The sequence below is a fragment of the Ursus americanus genome, chromosome 24, assembly GCF_024610735.1.
Source record: "Ursus americanus isolate L20-20 chromosome 24, mUrsAme1.1.p, whole genome shotgun sequence".
Taxonomy (NCBI): domain Eukaryota; kingdom Metazoa; phylum Chordata; class Mammalia; order Carnivora; family Ursidae; genus Ursus; species Ursus americanus.
The window spans coordinates 22,284,382-22,309,408 of NC_142150.1; the positions used below are offsets into that span (position 1 = coordinate 22,284,382).

At 46.8% G+C, this 25,027-nt stretch overlaps 1 protein-coding gene across 3 annotated transcripts in view; it reads left to right on the top strand.

The window, feature by feature from the left end:
- Positions 1 to 25,027, top strand: part of LDLRAD3 (low density lipoprotein receptor class A domain containing 3) — a 223,572-nt gene that overhangs the window by 91,126 nt on the left and 107,419 nt on the right. For all 3 annotated transcript variants that reach the window (XM_045808495.2, XM_045808496.2, XM_045808497.2), the window contains exon 3: positions 14,035 to 14,160. In XM_045808495.2, the coding sequence (XP_045664451.1) occupies positions 14,035 to 14,160 (126 nt within the window). The remainder of the gene's footprint in view (positions 1 to 14,034; positions 14,161 to 25,027) is intronic.

The window sequence follows — 25,027 nt, forward strand, 5'->3', positions numbered from 1 at the left end:
TTTAGCAGCTTCTCTGCTCTACCCACTGGATGCCAGTAGCACTCACTCCTCCCCTCCCATCCCCAATCCTTTTTTTTAAAAGATTTTATTTCTAAGTAATCCCCACAGCCAACATGGGGCTCGAACTTACAACCCTGAGATCAAGAGTTGCATGCTGTGTCTGCTGAGCCAGCCAGGTGCCCCATCCCACCCCAGTATTGCCAAATGTTGCCTGGGGAGCAAACCAGAAGAACTGGGAAGGAATTTGGCCAATTTATTATCTTCCTGGAAAAGAGCAACTTTTTCATTTCTGATGTCACCACTCTCCTGGATCTCAGAAGTTCTTAGAAAGTTTTGTTTCTTTTTTTAGTTGTATTCAGAGAGGTGTGCAACTTTCGCCACTATCTAATTTTACAACATTTTCATCACCCAAAAAAGAAAAACCCTTCCTCCCACCCCTAGCCTCTGGGAGCCACCAATACATTTTTTTGTCTCTGTGGATTTCCCTATTCTGAACATGAAACGGAGTCATGTACGAAGTGACCTTTGTGTCTAGCTCTTTCACCTAGCGTGATGTTTTCAAGGTTCATCTGGGTCGGATCATCAGTACTTCATCTTTTTAATTAACAAATGACTTTACATTGTATGGAATGTAGGGGTACAGCTTCATTATTTTGTATGTGGATATCCAGTTGTCCCAGCCATTTGTTAAAACGACTGTCTTTTCCCCTCAGTGACTTCTTGGCACCTTGTCAAAAATCCATTGATTGTAAAAGTGATGGTTTATTTCTAGACTCTCAGTTTTATTCTATTGATCCTTAAGCGTTTGAATCTGTAGATCAATTTGGAGAGTATTGCTGTCTGACCAATACTTAGTCTTCTAATCCGTGAATATGGGTTATCTTTTTTAATTCTTTAATATGGGATTCTTCTTTAATTCTTCTCTAATTTCTTCGAGCAGTATTTCTTTAATTTCTTTGAAAAGTATTTTGTAATATGCAACGTACAGGTCTTGTACTTCTTTTGTTAAATTTATTCCTAAGTATTTTATTTGCTTTAAGAAACTATTATAAATGAAATTGTTCTAGTGATTTCATGTTTGGATATTTGATGGCTGGCATATAGAAATTCAGTTGATTTTGGTATATCCATCTTGTGTCCTACAATCTTGCTGAAGTTGTTTGTTCTAAGAGGGTTTTTTTGTGGAAAAAACAGTTTTTGTGGATTTGAGATTTTAAAAAAATATATATACATTTACAGCTATACATTTCCCTCTCAATGCTGCTTTAGCTGCATCTCATAAATTTTGGTATGTTGTATTTTTGTTTTTATTCATCCTAAAGTATTTTCTAATTTTATTTGTGTTTTCTTTTTCCACTCATTGGTTATTTCAGTATTGGAGATCATCAGTAATTTCCACATAGTTATTTCAGTATTGGTAATTATTGATAATTTCCACATAGTTGTGAATTTCTCAGATTTCCTTCTGCTTTTGATTTCTAATTTTATTCCACTGTGATGGAAGAAGATACATTGTATGATTTTATCCCTTTTAAATCTATTGAGGTTTTTTGATGACCTGACGTCATAGGTTTGTAATATGCTGGAGAATGTTCCATGTGCACCCGAGAAGAATGTGTGTCCTGCTGCTTTTGGATTCTGGCTTCTGTGGATGTCTGTTAGATGTGGTTGGTTTATTGTGTTGTTCATGTCGTCTGTTTTCTTGCTGATGTTCACCCTGGTTACTTCATCCGTTATGAAAGTAGGGTATTGAGCTCTCCAACTCTTACTGCTCAAATATTGTTTCTCCCTTCAGTTCTGTCAGTTTTTGCTTCATGTATTTTGGGGCTCTGTTTTAAGGTACGTATAATTATGTCTTCCTGATGGAGTGGCCATTTCTTTGTCTCTAGGAACATTTTTTTTTTTTGTCTTAGCTTCTGTTTTGTTTGACATTAGTATACTCACGCTAGCTCCCTTGATTTGGGATAGTTTGTTTTGTTTTTTGTTTTTTAAAGCTTCCTGGGTTATTGGAATGTGCAGTCAGGATTGAGTCACTCCTCTTATAGGATAAGTCAGAGGCCGAGGGTCAGTGTTTTGTGTTTAAAGCCAGCCCATAGCTACTAAGAAGTGATATCCATGGGATTATGTGATTCCTGTGACTGGTGTTGAAGGCATCACGAAAACCTCCGGATGCCTTTGGTGAAAACCTGTCCTGGAGCCAGATTTGTGGTGGGTTAAGCGGTATTTTCCCCCGAAGTAGTTGTTTTCAGGTTAGCCCGTGACAGGCGGGATGTCGTCCTGCTCAGCTTTTCAGAGCTGCCTCCCATCTCGCTCTGTTGGCACTAGCCAGCAGGGCATTGCGCCTCACGTCTCTGAAGACATGCCCCATTGTCCTGTGGGTCTCCGAGCAGTTCAGTCCTCCATCACAGGCCTTTCTCTGTCGCTCTTTGCTGGCGTTGCAGTAACAATTCAGGAGACGGAGTCTGAGCTCCAGGCTGCTTCTGTTCGTGTGGGTGTGTGAGGGGGGCTGTCCGAGACACTTCCAGGAAGCTAATCAGAAATGAACTTCCTTTACACAAGTCTGAAGGTAGAGAATATGCGCAGAAATGAAGGTGTTTTAGGAAGAAAAACATCAGCGTTTGCCAAGGGCCCAGAGGGTGGGAGTGGGTAGAGGCTCTGAAAAGTCAAACCTTCTTCTTTGGGCAAAGGTGATGTCCCTCGTTGCCCATCAAGATGGAAAGTGATCTAGAATAGATTCTCCTTTTATTAGCTTTTGTTCAGACCTGAGAACTTTGATTCTCACATCCTTGCCCTTCCCTCTACTTTTTTTTTTTTTTCCCCTTTTTATTCCCTCCCCCCCACCATTTCTTAGGAGTTGCCCTTCGGATATCACCTTTTCTTCGATGATGCCTTTATCAAAGCACTCTTTTTAAACTGGAAACTAGTCTGTTCTGGGATGTCTGTTCTCACATCTGTTTTTCATCCCAGGAACTCTGATCCACCGTCAGGAAGTTTTTCCTCTAAGCAGTGAAAAGCCTCCGGAAGCTAAGTTATCTGACCCACATTTATTTATTATCTTTTTAGAGCTTTTCCTCTCAGACTTTGTCTATAGAAGACTCAGTTGGGAATGTCTTGGTTTCCTGCTTATGGGTTTTCTGGAATTTTCATTCCAATATATATAGACATACAAAACATACCTTCCTGCCTATGTATGTACATTACAAATAGGTAAAATAAATAACCTGAAAAAAAACCCTTTAGGTTATAAGATAATGTCCTAATTCCAGACTTACTGGCTTTTTCCCTTTCATTCTTAAAATTATTTTAAAGGGCCAGGACGGACACTTTGAATCCCCTTATTGTTTACAGTGCTCTTTTTCCCAAAAGCCCAAAGAATATTATAGACTTGTCTCCTGAATTCCCTCAGGGCTATTTGGGAGTGAGGAGAATATTTCCATGTTACAGAGCCTCATAATATCCTTGTGAGTCCATAACAGTTTTCTTCATAAAAAACAGATCTGACATGTCACCTTGCTTTATAAAGATGGCTGACTCCTGGGCTGTGTCCAGACCCCTGCCTGCCTCTCCCACCCCCGTCTCCTGCCACATCCGTGTTCTACACCCCCTAAACTTCCCATATCTCTGTACAGACGGGCCCACTCTGTCGCAACTCTGAGCTTTTATTCATATCATTCATTTTGCCTGGAAGGCCCTTCCATCTCCCTCTTCATCAACACACCCCTACTAGTCCCCTAGCCAGCTGACGTGGCACTCCTTTGTGCTGTGCACCCTGGGTCTGCCAGGCGAGGGGAGAAACTGTTTGGAAATAATAGGAATAAATAGTAATAATAATAGCTAATGGTGTGTAATAATACCGTGCAATATTGTATAACACTATATGTAATACTATATTTTGTAGTATGTTAAATAATAATAGCTAATATGTACTATATGTAACCATAGCTAATACAGTATTAACCATCATAGCTAATACTGTGTTCCTCAGAAAGATTAAGCAATCGTTAAATTGTTTCATTTAATCCCCACAACAACCCAGCGAGTTAGATACTGTTACTATCACCATTCCCTGATGAGGAAATGGAGGCACAGAGAGGTGAAATCAGTTGCCGTAAATCCTGTGTCCAGTAAGTGGCAGTATTTGAACCCTGACAGGTTGACCTCTAACCCGACCGTAGTACAGTTTTGAAAGGCAAATGTTTATACAGCTTATAAAGGACTTGCCACATCTCGTTGCAGTGATCTGTTTATTGCGCTTTGTTTTCTTCTTCTTTTTTTGTTTTTTGTTTTTTTCCTTCTTTTTAGCCAGGTGTTCCTTGGCTAGGGACAGCTTGGTAGCAGAAGTTACGTTTGAATGTTTGATTCTCTTTGCAACCCCACTTAGTCTGATGTGTGGCACAGAGAGTCTGAGAATTAACATGAATGCAATGAATAACAAAGAGTAAGGCCTTAGTCTAAATATTACGTTGGTTTCCACCTCATCTTTTTCCGGGCCATCCATATACGGGAAGAAGAGCAGTTAGTAGACACATGGACCATGTTTGGGAGGGGAAGGTACAATCAGATCCCTACTAGATATCAGGCATTGTGCTGTTTTCTCTATATGCAAGATCTCATGTTATTTCCCAACAACTGATGAGGTCTGTGCTATCTCTATGCCCCTTTTACAGACAGGGACACTGAGGTCAAGGGAGGTTCACTGACTTGTCCAGGGTCTCAGCTATTATGTGGCAGAATGGGGATAGAAGCCCAGATGCTTCTGAACCCTAAGCCCTTTTGACTTCTTAGCCCCAAGGCTGCACACCCCTTATTCTTATGAAAGAGGAGATGTTTAGAAAGAATTTTCCAGCAGTCTTCTGTTAAAGCTGTTGCAGCTCAGTGCCTTCTTTCTGTATTTATATTCCAATGAACTTGTGATCTTTTGCTCTCTCTGCTCCCCAATGTGTATCTCTGAAGCAGCCAGTATGGTGTTTGAGGAAGAAATAATACATCGTGATATCTGATGGATAAAACTCGGAGTTCACTCCAGTAGTCATGGGGAGTTGAACTGCCGGAACAAGCCACGGGCTTTTTTTGCTCAAGTAATAATGAATGCGCAAAGGCTTGAATTCCAGGTGTTGATTTAGCTTTCTGGGGTGTTTGCCCTCTGCATCAGGACCACAATGAAACACCTGTCTTTTTTTGTCTCCTAGACTTCTTAGAGAATCCAGGCATATTCTTTTTTAAAAAGCCTGTTACTTTTTATAAGGCTCTTTTGCTTCTTTGCTTCCAACCATGAAGTCATGTTTGACTTTTCAAGGGAACCACGGTTTGACATTTTACAGAATGAACCAAGGGACTGAATATAGTAGCAATTTTAGACCCATTACTTTTTGTGAAATTTTTAGCCAGTGATGCTCCATGTAGGCGTTCACTTTGGGGAAGGGAGGGGGAGCATTGTGCATGTTGATCCAAACTATATGGATTTTATAATCTGATTTTTTTTCTAATTTATACTTTGGTGTAGATAATTCTCCCATCTTTAGTGTGAGCTGCATTGCAACTAACTCATGGCACATTTCTCATGAGAAATCAGGTTTTACATTTTTTTAATTAAAGAAAACATACCAGGCACTTTTTACTGACCTGAGAAGCAAGTTCATACTGATCCCCTTTCGGTTCTCCCCATACCACATTGTTTCTGCCTCTGGGCCTTTGCACATGCTGTTCCACCTTGGAACAGTCCCACCAGCACTAAACTTTTCTGTGTGGCAGAGCGGTCTCCATTGTATCCTTATTCTTTGCAGGTGTGACACAGAGTATGTGAACTAACATGAGTGGAATGAATAAATGAGCAAGGCCTCAGAGTGTCTAAACATTACATCAGTTTCCACCGTAGCTACGTGCGAAGTGTCTTTGCTGAGGCGTGTTTATCTTTGAGCGGCCTATTCTGACGTCAGTCTCTGCCTCACTTTGAGATTTGGGTGTCCTCTAGCTCCCCCATCAGAGCACTCACGGCACTGCAGGCAGAGTCTCGCTGACTTGTCTGTGTCCTTCCTCCACTCTCAGTTAGGGAGTATTATTTGAATCACCACAGAACTGAGTCAGTGCCTGACAGAGAGCAGGATGCTCAGGAGTATTTTGTTATTTGCCCAGAGGGGACCGTACACACTTTTTGGACCTTTTACCCCTATTTTGTATCGTGCACAGGTAAAGTGCAAATCCTTAAAATGTGGACAGCACTGGTAGAGGGGTTTTTAAGATCTTAAAGGGCCTTTTTGCTAGGACAGCAACCAGGTGAATACAAGCTTGCAGCTTTTGCATGTTAAGCAGAGTGATATTGTGTCTTGCATGTGAACATGGAGGAAGAGAGAACCTGTCGAGATGGAGAAAAATCGTCAAGAGGCCCATGGTTTCTCCTGTGCTATCTGGCAGATGAGTGCTAGACTTGACTGGGGGTGGTGGCCAGAGGAGGCCCCACAGGAACCCTGTAGCCACAATTCCTGGAGCAGTTGCTGGTCTGTGCCATGGCAACATCAGAAAGAAAGGACTGATGAGGTCATTTGTTCTTGGGGCCTAAGTTATAGGTAGACTCTGTCAGATGGGGTGGTCACGTGTGAGTGTTCATTGGAATCCTCTGTGCTTGATACGAATGCAGATGCCCCTAGGGGAGAGGGCTCCCTGAAGATTCTTCTGCAGGACGATCACTGACACCCTTCTTTGTTAAACTCTGCGTCACAGGACAGGACATTCTGGAGGAATACTAGCAAGCAGGACCGTCCTTGGAGTGAGAACCTGCCCTTTGTCGGGCCCTTAGAGGGGGCGATGCAGCCTGGGAAAATTGGCTCAAGGAGCATCTCCTGAAAGGAGGGACACTGTGCATTAGCCTATGATTAGTGTAACCCGGGGAAACCAATTCTAGCAAAGATTGATGCTCTGCGCCTGGTGCAAATGTTAAAAGATAAAAAGAAGAGTCATGGTTTCCTTGACTGGATAGGAATGTCCCCTCCTTGGCAAAGTAATGAAATACACAGATGTTAAAATGAAGGGAGACAGAGATAAATGGAGAATAATAGAGCCCCGGGTGCAGTGAAGGACCAACTTAACATAAACACAGAAGAACTGTGGGGTGTTCTCAGCCTGTGTGCTTCTAGGAATATCCTTGCGAGCAGGGGAGAATCGGCCTATCTCCGATGGACGATCGGGGGCTGGAGGCTCTTCCTGTAGCCATCTGTGGCCAGAAGACACTACCAGTTCCTCTGGGAGGAGGCAGTCGATGATCAAAAGGATGCCAAAATGTGAAATACACGTATCCTGTGACCCCGCAGTTGTATCTTCAAGAGATACTGTACAAGTGGGGGGAATAACCTATGCATCTGTGTGTGCATTGTTTATTGAAAACACCCCAGTATCCATCAGTCATGGGACTTACGGGTACAGAGATGCAGCAAAATTACCCGTAGCCAGTAAAACTGGTAGTGTGGACCTGTAGTTACCAACATGAAAAGATGTCACACTATATGGGCAAGTGACAAAAGCAAGTTTCAAATAGCATTGTGTTTCATGGGTGCATTTAAGCAAAGCTCTATGCTCAGATTTCTGTTCATTGATTTAGTCAGTAATTACTGAGTAACGTGTGCACCAGGCACTCTTCTGGGCCTTGGAGCTAGAACAATGGACGAGACCATGGTCCTTAGCTATTCGGAAGGGAAGCGCTTGGACCAGCAGCACTGACATCACCTGGGAGCCTCAGGAATACAGGATCCCAGGCTCCACTCCAGACCCACTGCATTTTAACAAGGTCCTAGGGCGATCTGTTTGCACACAGGAGTTCTTGAGACCGTGCTTTACGAGCACATTTACCAAAGTGGCCACTGTGGCTTTCCCTGGGCAGCAGCGTGGGGTAATTTTTACATTGACCTTTGTACGTTTTCTTGTCGTTTGAATTTTTCACGGTGAGCTGTGTCGTGAGTTTATGAAAAGTAATTTTACAGAAGAGCTTAACGCTCCTGCTTGTGGTTCTTTGGGCTGTCACGGGCACACGCTGGCGGGATCCTGGAGCAGGAATCGAAGGCAAGCAGGGGCGTGGAGATGGCAGCTGCTGCTCATTTGGCCAACTACAGACATCTGGAAGAGAGACCCCAAATACCCGTGTTTATGGCTGGAGCGGGTGCCGAAGCCTGAGACATGCCGCAGGTCTGATGAGCGAGCTCCAGCTGTCCTGGCTGAACAGAGAGGCTCTGGCATCACGGCTCCTGTCTGACTCTTGTGGGATGACCATGTGGGGACGGTGTGGGCTCGTAGCCACAGATGCCGCAGCACCACATTCTCCGGACCCGTGAGCAGCCCTGAGCCCTTTCTGGGCAGACTGGGAGCCCCAGGCATAATGCCTGGTCCAGAGCATTTCTCTGCAAGGCTTGGAGGGTTCTGGCCGTGTGGTAGAGGGGCTTTCAGCCTCCCGGGCTCTTGTCCGAATCTGATCCTCGGGGTGGGATTTGGCAGCGCGTGACTCGATGGCACCCTGCCTCCAGCATAGTGTAGTTGGAAGAGGCTAGACTCGGGGACTGAGAACTGGATTCTAGACCAGTCTGACCCTAAGTAGCTGTGTGACTTTGGGCAAGGCTCAGACTACCTCCTCAGGCCTCAGTTTTCTCCGCTGTGAAAACTGAGGATCAGTCATTGAGCGCAGATGTGTGAGCTAGCAGCTGTGCTCCAGATGTTGTGTGGGGGCGATCAGGTCTTTGCTCCGGGGGCCTCACCGTGTGGCCTCACCGCGATGTGTCCTGGTTCCGCTCCAGTCCTGACAGAATCCCCAAATACTGGTGCGAGGACGCGGTGTTGTTTGTCCTGCATTTCGGAGGCTAAAGCGGCTTTTCATGGGGGACAGTAGTGAGTAGAGATGATTGCAGATTTCTTTGTGTGTGTCCTCGCTGGCAAAATAAAAAGTTGGCAACTGTTTTAGGCCTTTACCCACCCCCATCTTGTTTTTAAAAAAAATTTTTTTATCCCACGGATCCGTGAAAATCAGAACTGTGACAACCAGACCCTGAGGAGGGAGAGGACACCGATCGGGAAAGAAACTCACCCCCCGGGAGAGCATTGGTTCTGGTCCTCCCACTGGTGAAGACTGCCACCTTGGAAAGTTCAGGGAGCAAGTCCTTGAAAAAGACTGAATTCAGGTCATCGGTGGCATTGGAGGCACCCTGTCCACCTTCTGCCAGGGACTGCTGAGTTTCATGTGGAAATCTCCCCTTCGGGGAAGTGGGGGCCGGGGGGGAACCCTGCGGCCTTGGTCCATTGCCCCCCTGAGCCCCACAGTGGGTGGTGCGGGCAGGGGGCGGCTGACAGCTGCTGTCAGTGGCTGGCTTCTCTGGGGGCCTCAGCCAGGTGCTCGGCTGGCCACCTGTGATTTGCCTTGCAGGTTGTCGTAGCAGGTGTCCCGCGGTGCAGGTGTAGTCACAACGGGACGGGCTCCCTCTGACAGAGACAGCAACGGAGTGTTGCTGCTGAGGCAGCAGGTCTCATGAGTAATTCTTGGAAAGGGTTCAGGGGCAGGGCCAAAGCGCTGGTTAACTGAATGGTCGTTAATTCATTTACAATTATTCATATTCTTTTTCTTTGTCTTCTAAAGTCTAATCCGGTGGAGCTGGACTGGGGCTTAGAAATATCTAAAGAGGCAGAAGAGCAGATGAGTCAGGAGCAGAGTGTGAGCTTTGACTCTACCTATTAGCAGTGTCAAGCTCCTTCTCTTCTGGACCTCAGCTCTCCTGTTTGTGAAATGGGTTTTTGTGAGGAGTAAGTGAGGCGGTATTTGTAGAACCTAGAGCATAGTGCTTGGCCGAGTCAGCATTCAGTCAGCTAGCTGTTGTATCCAGTCCCACTCTCTCTTTTACAGGCTCGTTTGTGTATTCAGCAAGTATCTATGACCTGGTGTCGGCACTGTGCAGCGCAGCTCTGTCGAAAGGGCTGAATGAAAGTATTCAAACGAGTGTATGTTCATCATTCAAACAGCACAGCACAAAGCCGGTGATGTCCTTTCCCAGGAAGGAAAGGAGGAGGAGCTGAGTGAGGGCTCGAGAAAGGGGGTGGGAGTCCAAGTTCCTGGGTCAACAGTCCAGTGTCTAAGTGGAGGCATGGGCCATGTGACCCTGGGAGAAAGGCAGCGCAGGCTGGGGCCGCGGCGGGGACCTGTGTGCACCAGCTTCCAGAGGACCGAGGAGGCCCACGTAGCCAGGTAGGGCGCCCAGGTGGGCGTGCACTGGAGAGATGTCCAGAGCTGCATGATGCTGTGATAAGGGCTTTAGGCTTTTTTAAGCTGCCAGGAGGGCAGTGACGTTGTGAATGGAGGTTTACAGCTCTCAGATGTCAAAGCCTATCAGCAGCCTGTAAGGGTGGCCAGAGGAAGGCTGGCTGGTCCTCTCTTTGAGATCCATCACTGGGTCTTGCCTGTAACTATTGTTACTGTGGTGTTCGCTAAATGGTGACTTTCTATATCCCACATCCCTCTCTGTTTAATCATCGGAATTCTTATAAGGAACAACTTCCCTTCTTCCCCATTTACTTATTTATCCAACAATTTATGACGCCGGTATGGACTCGCAGATATTTCTTGTATTTTCTGGGTTATAGTCCAAAACTATCATTATTTTGTCACTCAAAGCGTCGTAGCTCTGGCCATTGAGGAGCTCCTTCTGACCTGCCTCCGTCATATTTTGAGCACTTCTTTACTCCCTGCTGATACAAGACACTCCAGGTTCATCTTGAATTTCCCCCTGAAATTAACCACTTCTCCAAGGAACCCTGGCTCCCTTTATTGGACAATGGTATTTAGAAACCACGATCTGGTGCTGGGTGTGCTCATTTGCTACTGGAGTGTGTTGCTTCTCGTCTTTCTTAGCAGATGGAACTAGGAAATATACGTATGTATGCTGACCGATATGCACAGCAGATCAGTATTTCTCTCTCTCCAGGCACCTGGGTGGCTCAGTTGGTTAAGCATCTGCCTTCAGCTCAGGTCATGATCCTGGGGTCCTGGGATCACGGGCTCCCTGCTCAGTGTGGAGTCTGCTTCTCCCTCTCCCTGCTATTTTTCTCTCACTTTTCTCTCTCCCTCTCTCTCAAATAAAATCTTTTAAAAATTCTATAAATATTTCTCTCTCTCTTACCTATCTGTCTGTCTTTACAAACCTTGACTTTATACTGGTGTCTTTACTTCCAGTCCAAAGCCTCAGGGATCATTTAGCCTCTCCACTTTCTTTATTTCTAACTTCTTCCTCTGAGAGTGAGAAACCTCGCGGTTATTTGCAGTATATTTACTTATTTGTTCAGTCCTAGTACACACACAAAGGTAGTTTCAGAACTGCTAATCCATACCCCTGTGACAAATAAAAGTAGAGTGCCCTATTTGTGTACAATTCTTTTTCTTCAGCTGTATAGAATCCAGGCAAAATAACGGTTTCCTGCGTTACTTAGGCTGGTTCAGTGTGGTGGGCTTACTCCTCCATAATCCAGTTACATTCACTTCTGCTGTTTCTATCCTATTTTGAGTGTCCACACACATACGTGCATGTGGATGATTTTAATTGCTTACTGTTGGGGTATGGAAAATATTGGGGTTCTAAGACTCAGAGCTGTATAGACTCATCCCAGCTGTCTCGTTCTAATCTGATTTCCCCATTCTTTCCACCCGTTTCCCACCTACACCCTGCACATAACCGGTCTCTTTAGTTTCTGGTTTGTCCTTTCTTCTGCACAGATGAACCAATCCATGTAGATTTTCTTATATACTTCTTTTTTGCTCTTTTGGTGGGTTAAAATACTATAGTTACTCTTGTGCACTCTATTTTTTTCCTCCGCTTAACAGTGTATCTTGGCCATCATTTCATATTACTTCTTAGAGATCTTCCATAATGAGCTTTTTTAACTTTAACGATCAGGAAAAAAATTAACAGCCTAAGAAGTAATTTTAAAATTCTATAATTGGGGCACCTGGGTGGCTCAGTCGTTAAGCATCTGCCTTCGGCTCAGGGCGTGATCCCAGCGTTCTGGGATGGAGTCCCACATCAGGCCTCTCCACTGGGAGCCTGCTTCTTCCTCTCCCACTCCCCCTGCTCGTGTTCCCTCTCTCGCTGGCTGTCTCTCTCTCTCTGTCAAATAAATAAAATCTTTAAAAAAAATAAAATAAAATTCTATAATTAATGATGATGATGATGAATAGCATAAGCATTACCATTAATTGAGCACCTGCTGTATACAATGGTCTGTGCCTATAAGCATTTTGTATAGATTATCTCATCGAATCCTTCCTAGAGCCCTGGGAGTCAGATGTTACCTCCAATTTACTGATAAGGAAACTGAGAATCACTGATATTTAGAAACTTGCCCAAGTTCATAAAAAGTAGAGCCACAATTTGAACCCAGACACCGTCTCCCAAGTTTGTGCTTTCGAAGAGTACAACAGCACCATTACAGAAGTTCCAGATTGAAACAAAGTGAATGGAGCATTTAAAACCCAGGCACGTCCCAGACCTTAAAACCCTGTTGATTGTGGGTCATGCTGCTAAAGTTGGCATGTTCCTGATGACAGGGACATGGAGGTGATTTACTGCCTGTTTGTTCCCGAGAAATGGCCCTTTCTTCTTGAGGACAATGGGTCGTGCCTCTAAGGCCGGAGAGGAGAGGGATGCTCGTCGGGGCTCGCTACCGGGATGCAGTAATAGATCTGATCTTACACCTCGTAATCACCAGCCAGGGCAGCCGGCACCATTACCAGGAAAGTCCATTAGCCCACAGGGCTGTTGGGTTAGCAGGACACTCACTCAAGCCCAGGTTACAGCGGTTTCTGTTAAAACTTGTTTGTATAGCAGGAGCAGAGGAAGAATTTCTCTGAGCCGGAGTCTGGCCTCTGTTGTGAGAAGTGACAGACCGGCAGAGGCAACACAGTTGAGCTGGTTGGGAGCTTGGCTTCTGGAATCTAGTGCCAGGGGCCTCCCACCCCAGTGTCCCGTTTTGTAACTGTGTGGCTCCGGGTGAGTCACTTTACCGCTCAAAGCACACCTCTGACATGGGGATAGGAACCATACCCATCCTTGCCGGCGGTCCCCAAGACTGCCCCCCGGCTCAGTGGTTTGCTGGGAGGATTCCAGGAATTCTGTATATAGTCCTAGGACTTAGAATAGTGGAAGGACACGAAGCAAAATCAGCAAAGGGAAGAAGCAAAAGGAGTGAAGTCCAGAGGAAACCAGGTTCAGACTTCTAGAGTCCTCTCCCAATGAAGTGGTACATAGGATACACTTAACTTCCCAGCAACAAGTCGTGAGAAATGCTTTCTACTGGCGAAGCTCGTTACGGACTCAGTGCCTGCGGTGCTTACTGGGGACCGATTGAGAAAAGCAGGTGTCCAGCATAAACTGTACTGTTTGCATATAGTTTAGGCGCTGGAGCCATTCTTAGGAGAGAATGGTGGGAACCCTCCAGAAATCCAAGTCCCTGGATGCCAGCCACGCGAGGGCCAACCTTGCAAGCAAGCAAGACTCTCTACAGGGTAGCCGTCTCAGGCCCGTGGTGTTAATTCTTTTCTGCACACCATGGCACTGGGTGGATGCTGGGTGGATTAAATGGGATCATCCACGGAAAGCCCTGGCCACACTGCCTAGAATGGGAAGCACTTAATAAATGCAGACAATGACTGTGACAGTCGGGGAATGAATTGTGAATGGTTCTAAGAAACCTTAAGCCCCTTAAGACTAGGTAGCCTCCATCACCGTCTGCTCACCCATTCGTTCCTTCGTGAAGCACATTCTGGTTGAGCCCGGCTTTGTGCAGGGGCCATGTAAACACAGCGGGTATAGCCACCCCCTTCCTCAAGGATCATGCGTGTGGGCTCCCAGGCTGGCTGGGCGTTGACAGTGGGTGGAGGGTGGTAAGAAATCTTTGGGGTCTTCAAGGGAAATGTGAAGGGACCCCTGTGCACGCTCAGAGTTGGTGGGATGGGTACGCCAGGGGTCAGAGACGTCACCCCCTCACGGCCTGCTGTTTGTCTTGTTTTGCCTCCTGTAGCCAAGGCTAAGTCAAAATGCGGCCCGACATTCTTCCCTTGTGCCAGCGGCATCCACTGCATCATCGGCCGCTTCCAGTGCAACGGGTTTGAAGATTGTCCGGACGGCAGCGACGAGGAGAACTGCAGTGAGTACGAGGAGCGCCCGGATGCCCCCCTCGTTCGTTCCGATGGGCCCGGCGCTTCGAGCGCGGCCCCTCTCCTCCCTGTGCTTCTCACTCCCATGGGCTCCGGCGCCTTCTCTGGCTGCCCAGATCCTGCTCTTCACCCCTTCTGTCCTGGGTAAACGTGTAAGCGCTCCGCTCCCGTTTCGTGGGGACTCTCCGAGTGCTCCGGGCCTGGGACCTACCTTGTGTTCTGTTCCGACGATAGCTCTGCAGGTGCGCGTGAATGGTCCTCATTCACAAATAAGGCATCTGACGTGTCGGGACGCCAGGGAACTCGTCCAGCGTCACATAGGGTACGAGGGGCCAAGTCGATTCTCTGCTCCTTCACGCCCTCCTCTGAGGGACCGTCCCATTCAACACCTGTGTTGCTGTGCTGGCTTTCCTTCCCACTTGGGATGATGTTTAAAAACATGTTTACATGTTTAGATATAGATATATCAGAAGAAAATATTCCTGAAAAAACACCCAAATAGTATAGAAAGCTGAAGTTCTCCTTGTCTCAGACTGCCTCGATTCCTTCCACTTGCTGTGTAATAGTGCTACACGGACAGACGCACGCCCCCTCTTGTTCTCTCTGCCCCCCTTTGCCTCTTAGCAGTCTTGGTGCTGAGCTCCTACTCCGTGTCCTGGAGACACACAGTCCCTTCCTGGCCAGCATCTCTGTGTCCAAAACCACGTCACACACAGCAGCGTTGGTGACCTTCAGACATCTCTTTCCCGGGGTCTTTTGTGCCGGGCCAGCGCTCCCCGCAAAATATAAAGAAGCATAAAGAGGAAAATGAAACTGCCCAGAATGACACATAGCTCAGATGTGGGCTTTTTTTGGGCCAGGCGTCTCTCTCCCTTCCTCCCTCTCTCTGTGTGCGTATGTGTGTATGTGTGCTTACGTAGATATCCACGTATATGTTATTCGTAAGGGTTGTGATCATCGTTCATATAATTGTTATTTGCGTTATTAATTTTTTTCAAAACATGTTGTAATGACGTCATTGATTGTTTTGAGACACTGACTTTCCCTTACCCTGTTGGTTCTGGGTGTAATAAGCCCCTGAAGAGGAGGGGGACCATCTCCCATGTTCTTTATGCCTTACCAGGGAACAGCTGTCGCTGTGCCCTCCCAGTGGGGACACCAGGAGTATATAACTCTCCCGTGTGCCTTCTCCTTTTGCCTTATTTCATCTTCTGGATCCCGAAGGGCAGAAATACGGCCTAGTGGGTAGATTGCTGACTGGTGAGTGGAGTAGCAGAAACCCAGCTTAGGAAGATGCACATCACCGACTGGGTAGCAGCCCGATCGAGCAGAACGACTCTGGATCTGGAAAGCCCGGCCCTGGGTTTGTGTTCTGCCCTGATGAAGCTGGGCTGGCTGTGTTTCATAATCTCCTTGCACAGTGGTTTCCTTGTCTCATGAAATGGGGACACCCGAGAGCCTGCTTCCTGGGTCATTGAGACAATTAGACGAGGTGGTACCTGAAAAGTGTTTAGTGTGGTGGCTGGCGAGGGGTAATTGATTTTGAAAACCCCTAGGGACTTAAAACTGAGTGATGAAGAGGAAGACCCTGTTTACTAGCATTTGGCCTTTGGCTTAGGATGTCCAAGGATGTACTTGTTTTCTATTTCACCACGTCCTTTAGTAAGTGTGTATCAGCTTGATCTTAGCTTCCTATTGTCCATGGGGATCTTATACGCTAAGGGGGAATTTTATGTGTGTGTGTGTGTGTGTGTGTGTGTATTCATATGTACATACTAGAGAGTAATTCAATGGCAATAAAAAGCAAAAGCAAGCATGTGATATGTTCTAGTACGTATGTTCTAAATCATTGTGCCATCCTGCATACTCTCTTCCATATTAAAGACCCTGTATGATTTAAATGTTTGGATATGGTCTCTAATTGTCTAAATGACTTAATTATATGCATTCCAAATTCAACTCATTGGGGATTAAGCTAGCATTTCCCTGTGGCATATCTACCATCTAAAAACGATGGGTTCTAATTCACTATTTTGAAGCTGGTAAATAAAAGGGGAGAATCCAGCATTTATCCTCCTTTTTCTAGATGCATTGTACTTCTGAGTCTTAAATAGCCCACAGATAGGAAAGGGTTTTTTGTTTTTTGTTTTTTGTTTTTTTTTTTTTTTTTTGATTGAAGAATACCAACTAACATGGAAGAATGAGAGAATTGGAGTATCTTGTTTTGTAACCTTGGTGAAGAAATGGATCGTCAGTGGCTCCTGAAAGCATTAGATGAAAAATTAATGGGGAGCTTTATAGGGAATGGATGGGGCTGAACACGCCTGGGACCAGCCGTCCATCTGTTCACAGACAGCTCTGGATCAACACTGTACCACTTCAGGTAGAATGCAGAATCCTTAGCACGCGATAGATCTCTTTACGTTCTGGTCTTCTGAGATAGTACGTCTCCATATATTCAGAACCCCAAAAGGCAATATTTTCATTTTTGCTTTAAACTCTCAAATGCATTTTAAAGAACTTCAGCAGAGAAGAACAGTCTGTTATTCTGTTTACCCAGAGACTTGCCATTTTGGTTGCTCTTCCTTCGTTCCTAATGTTCCAAGTCTCCTTCTGGTATCATTTCCCTTCTGGCTGAAATGTTTCCCTGAGCCATTCTTTTGAAGCAGGTCCGCTGGCAAACACACCCACTTAGTTTCCCTTCATCCAATGATGTCTCAATTTCACCTTCACTCCTGAAGGATATTTTTACTGCATATAGAATTCTGGGTTGACAGTTCTTTTTTAAAGCACTTTAAAAATGCTGTGCCACGTCGTCTGGCTTCTGTGGTTTCCGATGAGAAATTTGCAGCCATTCAAATGGTTTCCCCATAGAAAATGCTTCATTTTTTCTGGCGGCTTTGAAGATTTTTTTTTCTTCCCAGTCTAGCTCTCAGCAGCTAGACTGTAGTGTGTCTAGCTAGGGGGATTTCTTGGAGTTTATTCTGTGTCGGGTTCTGTTTGAATCTGTAAGTTTTCGTCTTTTGCCGCACTTAGGACCTTGTCAGCTATTCTTTCTTCAAATCGTTTTCAAGTTCTCTGTGTCCTAATGGGATTCGGATAACAACTTTGGATCTTTTGTGATTGTCCACAGGTTCCTGAGGCTCTGTTCAGTTTTTAAGCAATCTTTTTCCTTTCATTGTTCAGGTTGGATAATTCCTAGTAGCCTTTTGTCAAGTTTACTGTTTTTTCCTGTCATCTCCAGTCTGCTTCCGAGCCCATACACGGTGTGTTTTTTTTTTTTTAATTTCAGTTACTGTATTTTTCAGTTCTTAAAGCTTCCTTTGGGTTCTTCTTTATATCTTCTGGGTTCTTTGCTGAGACCTCCTGTTTTCCATTTGTGTTGAGAGTTTGTGTGATTGCTTGCTTGTTGGAGTCTTTCTGGAATAGCTGCTTTATCGTCTTCGTCACATAATTCCAACATCTGTGTTATTTTGGCGTTGGTGTCTGTTGATTATCATTTCCCGTGAGAATTGAGATTTTCCTGATTTTTTGCAAGGCAAGTAATTTTGGATTATATTCTGGATATTTTGATGATGATGTATGACACTCTGGGTTTTGTTTCAATCCTACGGAGAATGTTGATATTTTTGGTTTAGTGAGCAAATGACCCTGTTGGGTCAGGCCACGAATTCCTAACAGCCCCTCTGTGGGCTGCGGTTGCAATCGTTTGCAAGCTGTTTTTGCAGTGCTATTTGGGTCCGTGGTGCCTGCACACCTCCTCTAGCTGGTCTGGGACCTGGGCAGTGGTCTGTGAGTGTGGTTCTCAAAGTCTTGGGGGTGCTGATTAGGACCAGATCCACGCCCGTGCCAGGTGGGGATCTGCCTAGAAGTTCGTAAATAATGTTATGGAGTTGCTTTTCCAAGTTCCTCCTGCTCCACGATTGCTCTGATCCTTTCCAGTTTCCTGGGACTGTGATGGGGTAGGGAGGGAGTAGTAAACCTACCTCCACTTCGGTGATAGTTCAAATTTTGGTCTTCTTCCCCGGTTGGCTGCTCTGGTTTCCTTTCCAGAATCTAAAAGAGCCGCTGTGTTTGTCCATGTATTTGGCTGGGTTTTTATTCAGCTGCATTCAGGGAGAGAGCCAGGGTGGGTGTCATGAGTGTCTCTGACCCGTAACTGGAACCTCTCACAAGTCTGTCTGAGCATCACAAGCAAAGAGACAGCCAGATGTTGTTTGCCTTCAGATGTGAGCCAGCAGGAGCACACGTCATCATGGTGAGGTATTTCTGCCTCCACTTCCGACCTGAATCTGATCGAGCCTCTAAATCTGCCTTCGTCAGTTCTGGCTGCCGTAGCAGAAGGCCATGGATTAGGTGACTTAAACAGAACTTACTTCTCATAGTCCTGGAAGACCAGCCTGCAGGGTACCATCGTGGTTGGGTTCTTGTGTGGGCCCTCTTCCTGTTGATGGCCCTACTTGGCCTTCCTTGGTGCACGCACACGCAGGGAAATCCCTTGGCTGCTCGTCTCAGAAGGGCCCTAATGCCATCATGAGAGCACCACCTTCATGACCTCATCTTAGCCTAATCTCCTCCCAAAGCCTCAAGACCATCCCATTTATTAGGGGTTAGGGTTTTAGCATATGAACTCTGGGGGACACAGCATGCACTCTGTAATACCATCCATGAGTTCATGGGAAATTCAGGGACAGCGGAACATGTTGGCAGCCCCATGGAGGACAGACTGTCAGATCCATGCACAAGCAGAGAGAGGGGTGGAGGGAGAGAATCTCAAGCAAATTCCACGCTGAGCGCAGAGCCCGATGCAGGGCTCGATCCCAGGACCCCGAGGTCATAACCTGAGCCGCCAAACCAAGAGTTGATGCTTAACTGACTGAGCCACCCAGGTGCCCTGATATTCTGTTTATTATTTTTAAAAAGTCCTTATATATAAAGATGTATATGTACATATATAGTAACTAATAGCATATTAGATATTTATAATAATAATAAAGAAGCATATAAAGGAAAATCACCTGAAGGGTACTGGAAGGGGCTAGAATGGAAATAAAATCGTCAGTGAGTGGGTAATTTTTAAAGCCAGGTGATCGGAACATGGGGGTTCACTATGCTAGTCTCTCTTTTTGGATATTTGAAATTTTCTGTAATAAAACAGTAAAAAGAAAAGAGAGGTTTTGTTGGGTTATATTTTGACTTTTCATGAATAACAGGAGAGTCATTTTTTTTTTAGATTTTATTTATTTACTTGTCAGAGAGAGAGAGGGAGCACGCGCACAAGCAGGGGGAGCAGCAGGCAGAGGGGGCGGGGAGCCCGCTGCGGGACTCAATCCCAGGACCCTGGGATCACGACCTGAGCTAAAGGCACACTGCTTAACCGACTGAGCCCCCCAGACATCCCAAGAGCGTCCTGTTGTTGAAGAACTTTGTTTCTCCGGACAGGTTTTCCCGCCGTTTGCACTCATTTGACTCAGGAGTGAAGATAAGCGAGAGCCAGGACTCCCTCTTGGAGGCTCACAATGCTGAGATTTTACCCTTTCACTTTTTGTCCTTCTCCCCTTGGTTGTGTTCGGCCCCTTCTTCTCCCCTGCGCTCAGACATCTTTGGCTGGACGTGGGACACTGGCTCGGCTGGCCGCACAGCCCTGACCTGAGTCCTCATTTGGTGTGAGGACGGAGACTCCTGCCCAGAACCGAGATGGCAGCGTGGCCTGGGCGACCTGCATGGGCCACTGATTCAGGCTAAGGATCTCCTCCTCTTGCTTTCAGCATACCTGTGCCCAGAAGGACCACCGTGTCCTAGACTGTGTTTCTTCCGCTGCTGACCAGTTCTCGCCTGTCCCCCTGAACAGCTGCCGGGTTTCACCAGTGTACCTGTGGTTTTTGTTCACAGAACCCCCCCAGCGCTGCCTTGTTCCCAAAGCTCTATTTGTGTCGGCCTGGTTAGATGCTCCATTTCCCAGTGGTGCCCTCAAGGAGTCGGGCCTGCATCGGATGAGCTGGGGCAGAAGGGGGCTGTAGCAGGGGGACTCTTCCGTCCAGAGCTCCAAAGCCCCCCATCTGTGTCTCCTTAAAGGCTCCGTCCTTCTGCTTGAATGACCTGTCTCCTTAGGGAGAGACCACTGGTTTGCCAGGGCCGGGCTGGCTCATTCTCCAGTGTGTTTGCACCACCATCTTGGACCTTCTCTGAACAAATGCTACCGAAAAAGAGAGGCCTGCCCTGAGCACCCTATAAAAAAAAAATAACTCCTTACCTCCCTGGTCTCCCACTCTGTCTCCTTCCCCTGCCTCACTGTTTGTAGCACCACTTTGTGTTTATTTTCTGTCTTCCCTGCCGCACTGTGACCTCGTGAGATGGTATTGTTGTCAGGCTCACAGCCGTATTCCCAGGGCCAAGTGTGCAGTCTGGCTCAGGCCTTAGCATGCAATAGATATATATGGAATAAATCGCACTTCTCATGCTCTATCTTCATTGCATATTGACCTGCCTGTCTCCCCCACTAGAATGCAAGCTCTTTAAGAATACGGACTGGGCTTTCTTTCATCCCCTGTGCCTAGTGGAGTGCTTATTTAAAGGAAAGAGTCAATAGTAAATGTCTGTTGAACGAGTGGGCCAAGCAGCTAATCGAACAAAGGGTTAAAGCAGGAAGACAGGCAGCCAGGATGTATTCCTAACAAATGGGTGTCTCGATCCTCTTCTGTGGTCTCAGATGGCTACCCAGAGGGCATATTTAAGCCATACATTGTTCATTAACCCCAGCTCTTACCTTCTTTCAGATTCTCATCTTCTCTCCACAATTTCTATGCCAGACCTGTGCGAGATACTGCAAAGGATGTGGAGATGGGACAGATACAGGACTCTCTGGCATTGTTGAGATTACGCTCAAGCAAGGGAGACAAAAACACTCACATCCAAATAATTATAATATTGGATGGGTTGGCAGTTGGGAGTGCTGTGGAAACCAGTGATGGGGGAGATTATTTCCTTCTGGGCTCATCAGTGGGAGCTGTTGAAGGAGATGGACCTAGGTGGATGGGTACCATTAAAAATTGGCCCTGCAGTTCCATGGGGGGGGAGTTTCAGGCTAAGGGCTCAAGGCAGAGGCTGGGGGGTATGCAAACTGCTGCTGAGCACTCACTTTGCATATGGCACGTTTCTATACGCTTTCCATGTCCTATCTCATTTTACGTTGGTAATATTATTACTCCCCCCCCTTTTAGAAAAGATTTTATTTATTTTTTCTGAGAGAGAGCACGCACACGAGCAGGAAGGAGGGCAGAGGGAGAGGGGGAAGCAGGCTCTCTGCCGAGTCCCACATTGATCCCAGGACCCCGGGATCATGACCTGAGCCGAAGGCAGGTGCTTAACCGACTGAGCCACCCAGGTGTCCCTGGGGATTATATTTTATACCCAATGAGGAGCAGTTGAACCTGAGCCAAGTTGCAGGGTGAGAAGAGGGAGAAGGTCATGTGTGGTTGGAGCCTGAAGAGCTGGGACATGGTGGTCCCTTTAATAGGAGTGGAGCTATAAGAAGAGCGAGAGGGGGGAGGTCGTCCATTGCAGACATGCAGGGTGTGAGGGAGGGGGTATTCAGGCTGCAGTGTCCACAGGGCATCAGGGGAATGATGTTTATTGCAAGAGGAAGGGTCTAGGAGGCCATCCGTGGGAAGGCGGTGGTTGAAGCCGTGAAATTGGATAAAAGGCAGGCGTGGGTGTTGGACAGGAGGTGGGCATGTCCCGGAAGCCTTTATAGGGAGGAGGAAACAGACTGTCATCAGCAGTGAATCAGAATTCTGCCACCAGCACCCAGTGGACTTGAGAGGGATTTTGAAAATTCCAATCCTCTGAGCCTTTAGAGACTCAGCGGGATTGAGGACTCTGCCTCCTGCCTCTTGCCCAGAGTGGTGACTCCTTCCCCTCCTGCAGACCCAGAAGAGGGGCTAGCTCCAGAACGTGGCTGCGCATGGGCCACGCTGGCTCAGTGGGCGGAGGGCTTGCTGGGAGAGGCCTCGGGGAGCAGACTCTGAAAGGAGGGCAAGAACTTGCAGCTGGCAGCGCCCAGGCTGCCTCTTTGCAGGTCGGGGCTGCACGCCTTTTCCCGCACAAAGGGAGTCGTGCTTGTTAATGGCACAGATGATTTCCAGAGGGGCTTGGGGGGCCCTCCATCCTGGAACAGAGGAAGGCTCCGGGCAGCTCCAGCTCCCCCAGCTGCCTGGTTTCCAGGGAAATTGGAGCTGGAAAGCAAAGCTCTCCCTGGAGGCCATGAGGTTGGGATGCTCGGTGAGGAAGTGAGCGTCTGCCAGGGGATGGGGAGCAGATGGGAAACGAGGGAGCTGGTGATGAGGAGTTTCTCATTGAAGTGTTTTATGAAGAACCCTTTGAGGTGGAAGAGGGGCCGACTTCACAGACTTTATATGGATTAAAGGCGACATTTCCTACATCCTGCTAGAGACAGATTGCTTCATTTCCTGTCTTCAAGCCGGTCGGTTGCTTTTGGGCAACCGCAGTGGGCCCTGGGCGCTTCTCCTTCAGATGTGGTTGACGTAAACGCTGGCAGTTTAATTAACCACGGAGCTTAACCTTAACTCCTTCCTCTCTCCCCCATGGCAGGGGGGACACGTTCTCTTTCCTGAGTGTTGTGGGCTTGGAAACAGATCCTCGGATCCCTGTGTTTGTTGTGCTAATAATAACTAAAGAGCTTTTGAGTCTGCTGTTGAGTTTTTGAAATTGACTCTATGGACAGTTTTCTCCACCCTTATTGGGATAAATAATGTTCTTTCTAGTTAACTGAGGAAAGGAATACATTTTTCGGTGACTGGTAAACCTTCCCAAGGACAAAGAAAACATACATTTGGAGCACATTAAATATTGCTAGAGAATACTGAGACATAACATCCTGATATAGGAAGCGTTTGCTGCTCGGTTGATGAGCTGTCCATCAAACAGTTACTCTTTTAGGGTCCTGGGTAGGGTTCCATGGGACCTGGGAGCCCGTAAGACTCTATCCCTGTCCGCCCAGAGCCTCCAGGGTCGGTCCGCCATAGTCCCACGCGTGCTCACCCTCAAGTGTGGCTGAGCCTGGTCGACGGGCAGAGGCCCTGGAAGAAATAGAGAGAAACTTCGGGGGGTGTATTGCTCCTCTGGTTAAGTGAGTCTGCCCAATAACTGGACGTGTTTATGCCTTGGAGGGCCGTGGTTGACAGCGATCTCTCTGCGATGCATGGCATCCCGGTTTTTTCAGTTTACCTCCGTTGGCGACAGCGCAGGGCCATCTTAGGAACGTTAATTTTTAGACTGGGCTATAATACAGGGTTGCTTTTGGCTCCTTTTAGAACTTTCTGGTCTCTTTTGAAACTATCTTAGGCTGCTGTGCTTTTGGAATTCGGAAGGCAGCTTTTTATAGCTTCTCCGTCTCCTGCCATAGTTGTCTGCTTGTGTTTCTTGCGGGCGGTTCGTCTGCGAGTGGCCAGGCAACATCGCCTCTCCTTCTCTTCGCTGTGGCCTTGGGAATGGGAGCGCAAACCTTGCTGGAATTTACAGAGCTGGAGAATCAATAGAGCCTGAGGGAGGTGAAGGCTTGAAGGCCCCTCGAGGAGGAAGCCCCCAGGCCTCGAAGGGCGTGCACACGCCATGTGCGTTTTGATGGCTCAGAGGCCTTTTTCTCGTTCTTGCTGCTGGGGTTGGGCAGTGTTCCTGTGGCCTCCTCTGCCTCGGTTTCTCTGCCCTCCTGTTGGACAGTGGCGAGGATATGCTCTTTTTTTTTTTTTAAAGATTTTATTTTTATTATTTATTTGAGAGAGAGAGAGACAGCCAGCGAGAGAGGGAGCACAAGCAGGGGGAGTGGGAGAGGAAGAAGCAGGTTCCCAGCGGAAGAGCCTGATGTGGGGCCCGATCCCAGAACGCCAGGATCACGCCCTGAGCCGAAGGCAGACGCTCAAGCTCAACGACTGAGCCACCCAGGCGCCCCGAGGATATGCTCTTTTATGAGGAGCCGTTGATAAGGAGGAACGCCAGGTGTGGGTGAGGCCAGCACGGACCTGCGTCTTCCGAGCAACTGGCCATCTAAGTGTGGAAGACACCAAAACAGGTGTTGGTGGGCCAGATGGCATTCTGTGAGGGAAGAGTAAAGGAAAGTACGTGATCACTGAGACATTTCTGCCAGACTAGACACTTCAACATTTTTAGTGGAGTCTTTCAAACATACTGAAAAGGCAAAGTAGAATTAAATGAACACCTGCGTCCCCAACACCCTGTTTTATTTTATTTTTTTATAATAATATTTTTTATTATATTATGTTAGTCACAATACAGTACATCCCTGGTTTTTGATGTAAAGTTCGATGATTCATTAGTTGTGTATAACACCCAGTGCACCATGCAATACGTGCCCTCCTTACTACCCATCACCAGCCTATCCCATTCTCCCACCCCCCTCCTCTCTGAAGCCCTCCAGCCCCGTTTTAAAAATCACATTACCGGGGCTTCTGGTTGGCTCAGTCGGTTGAGCGGCTGACTTGATTTCTGCTCCAGTCATGATCTCGGGGTCGTGGGATCGAGCCCCATGTCAGGTTCTGCACTCAGTGGGAGTCTGCGGGACTGCAGGAGATTTTCTCTCCCCCCCGTCCCTACCCCCACTTGCAATCATTCTCTCTTTCAAATAAATAAATCTTTAAAAAAAAAATCAAGTTGCCTATTGTTATATTATTATAACTGTATTAACTATAGTTAATGATCTATTTTATTATTAATAATGTATTATAATAATTGTATCACTATAGCTTAGTTAATAACACTGTATTGTATACTCGAAAGTTGCTGAGAGTAGATCTTAAAAGCTCTCATCACAAGAAAAAAATT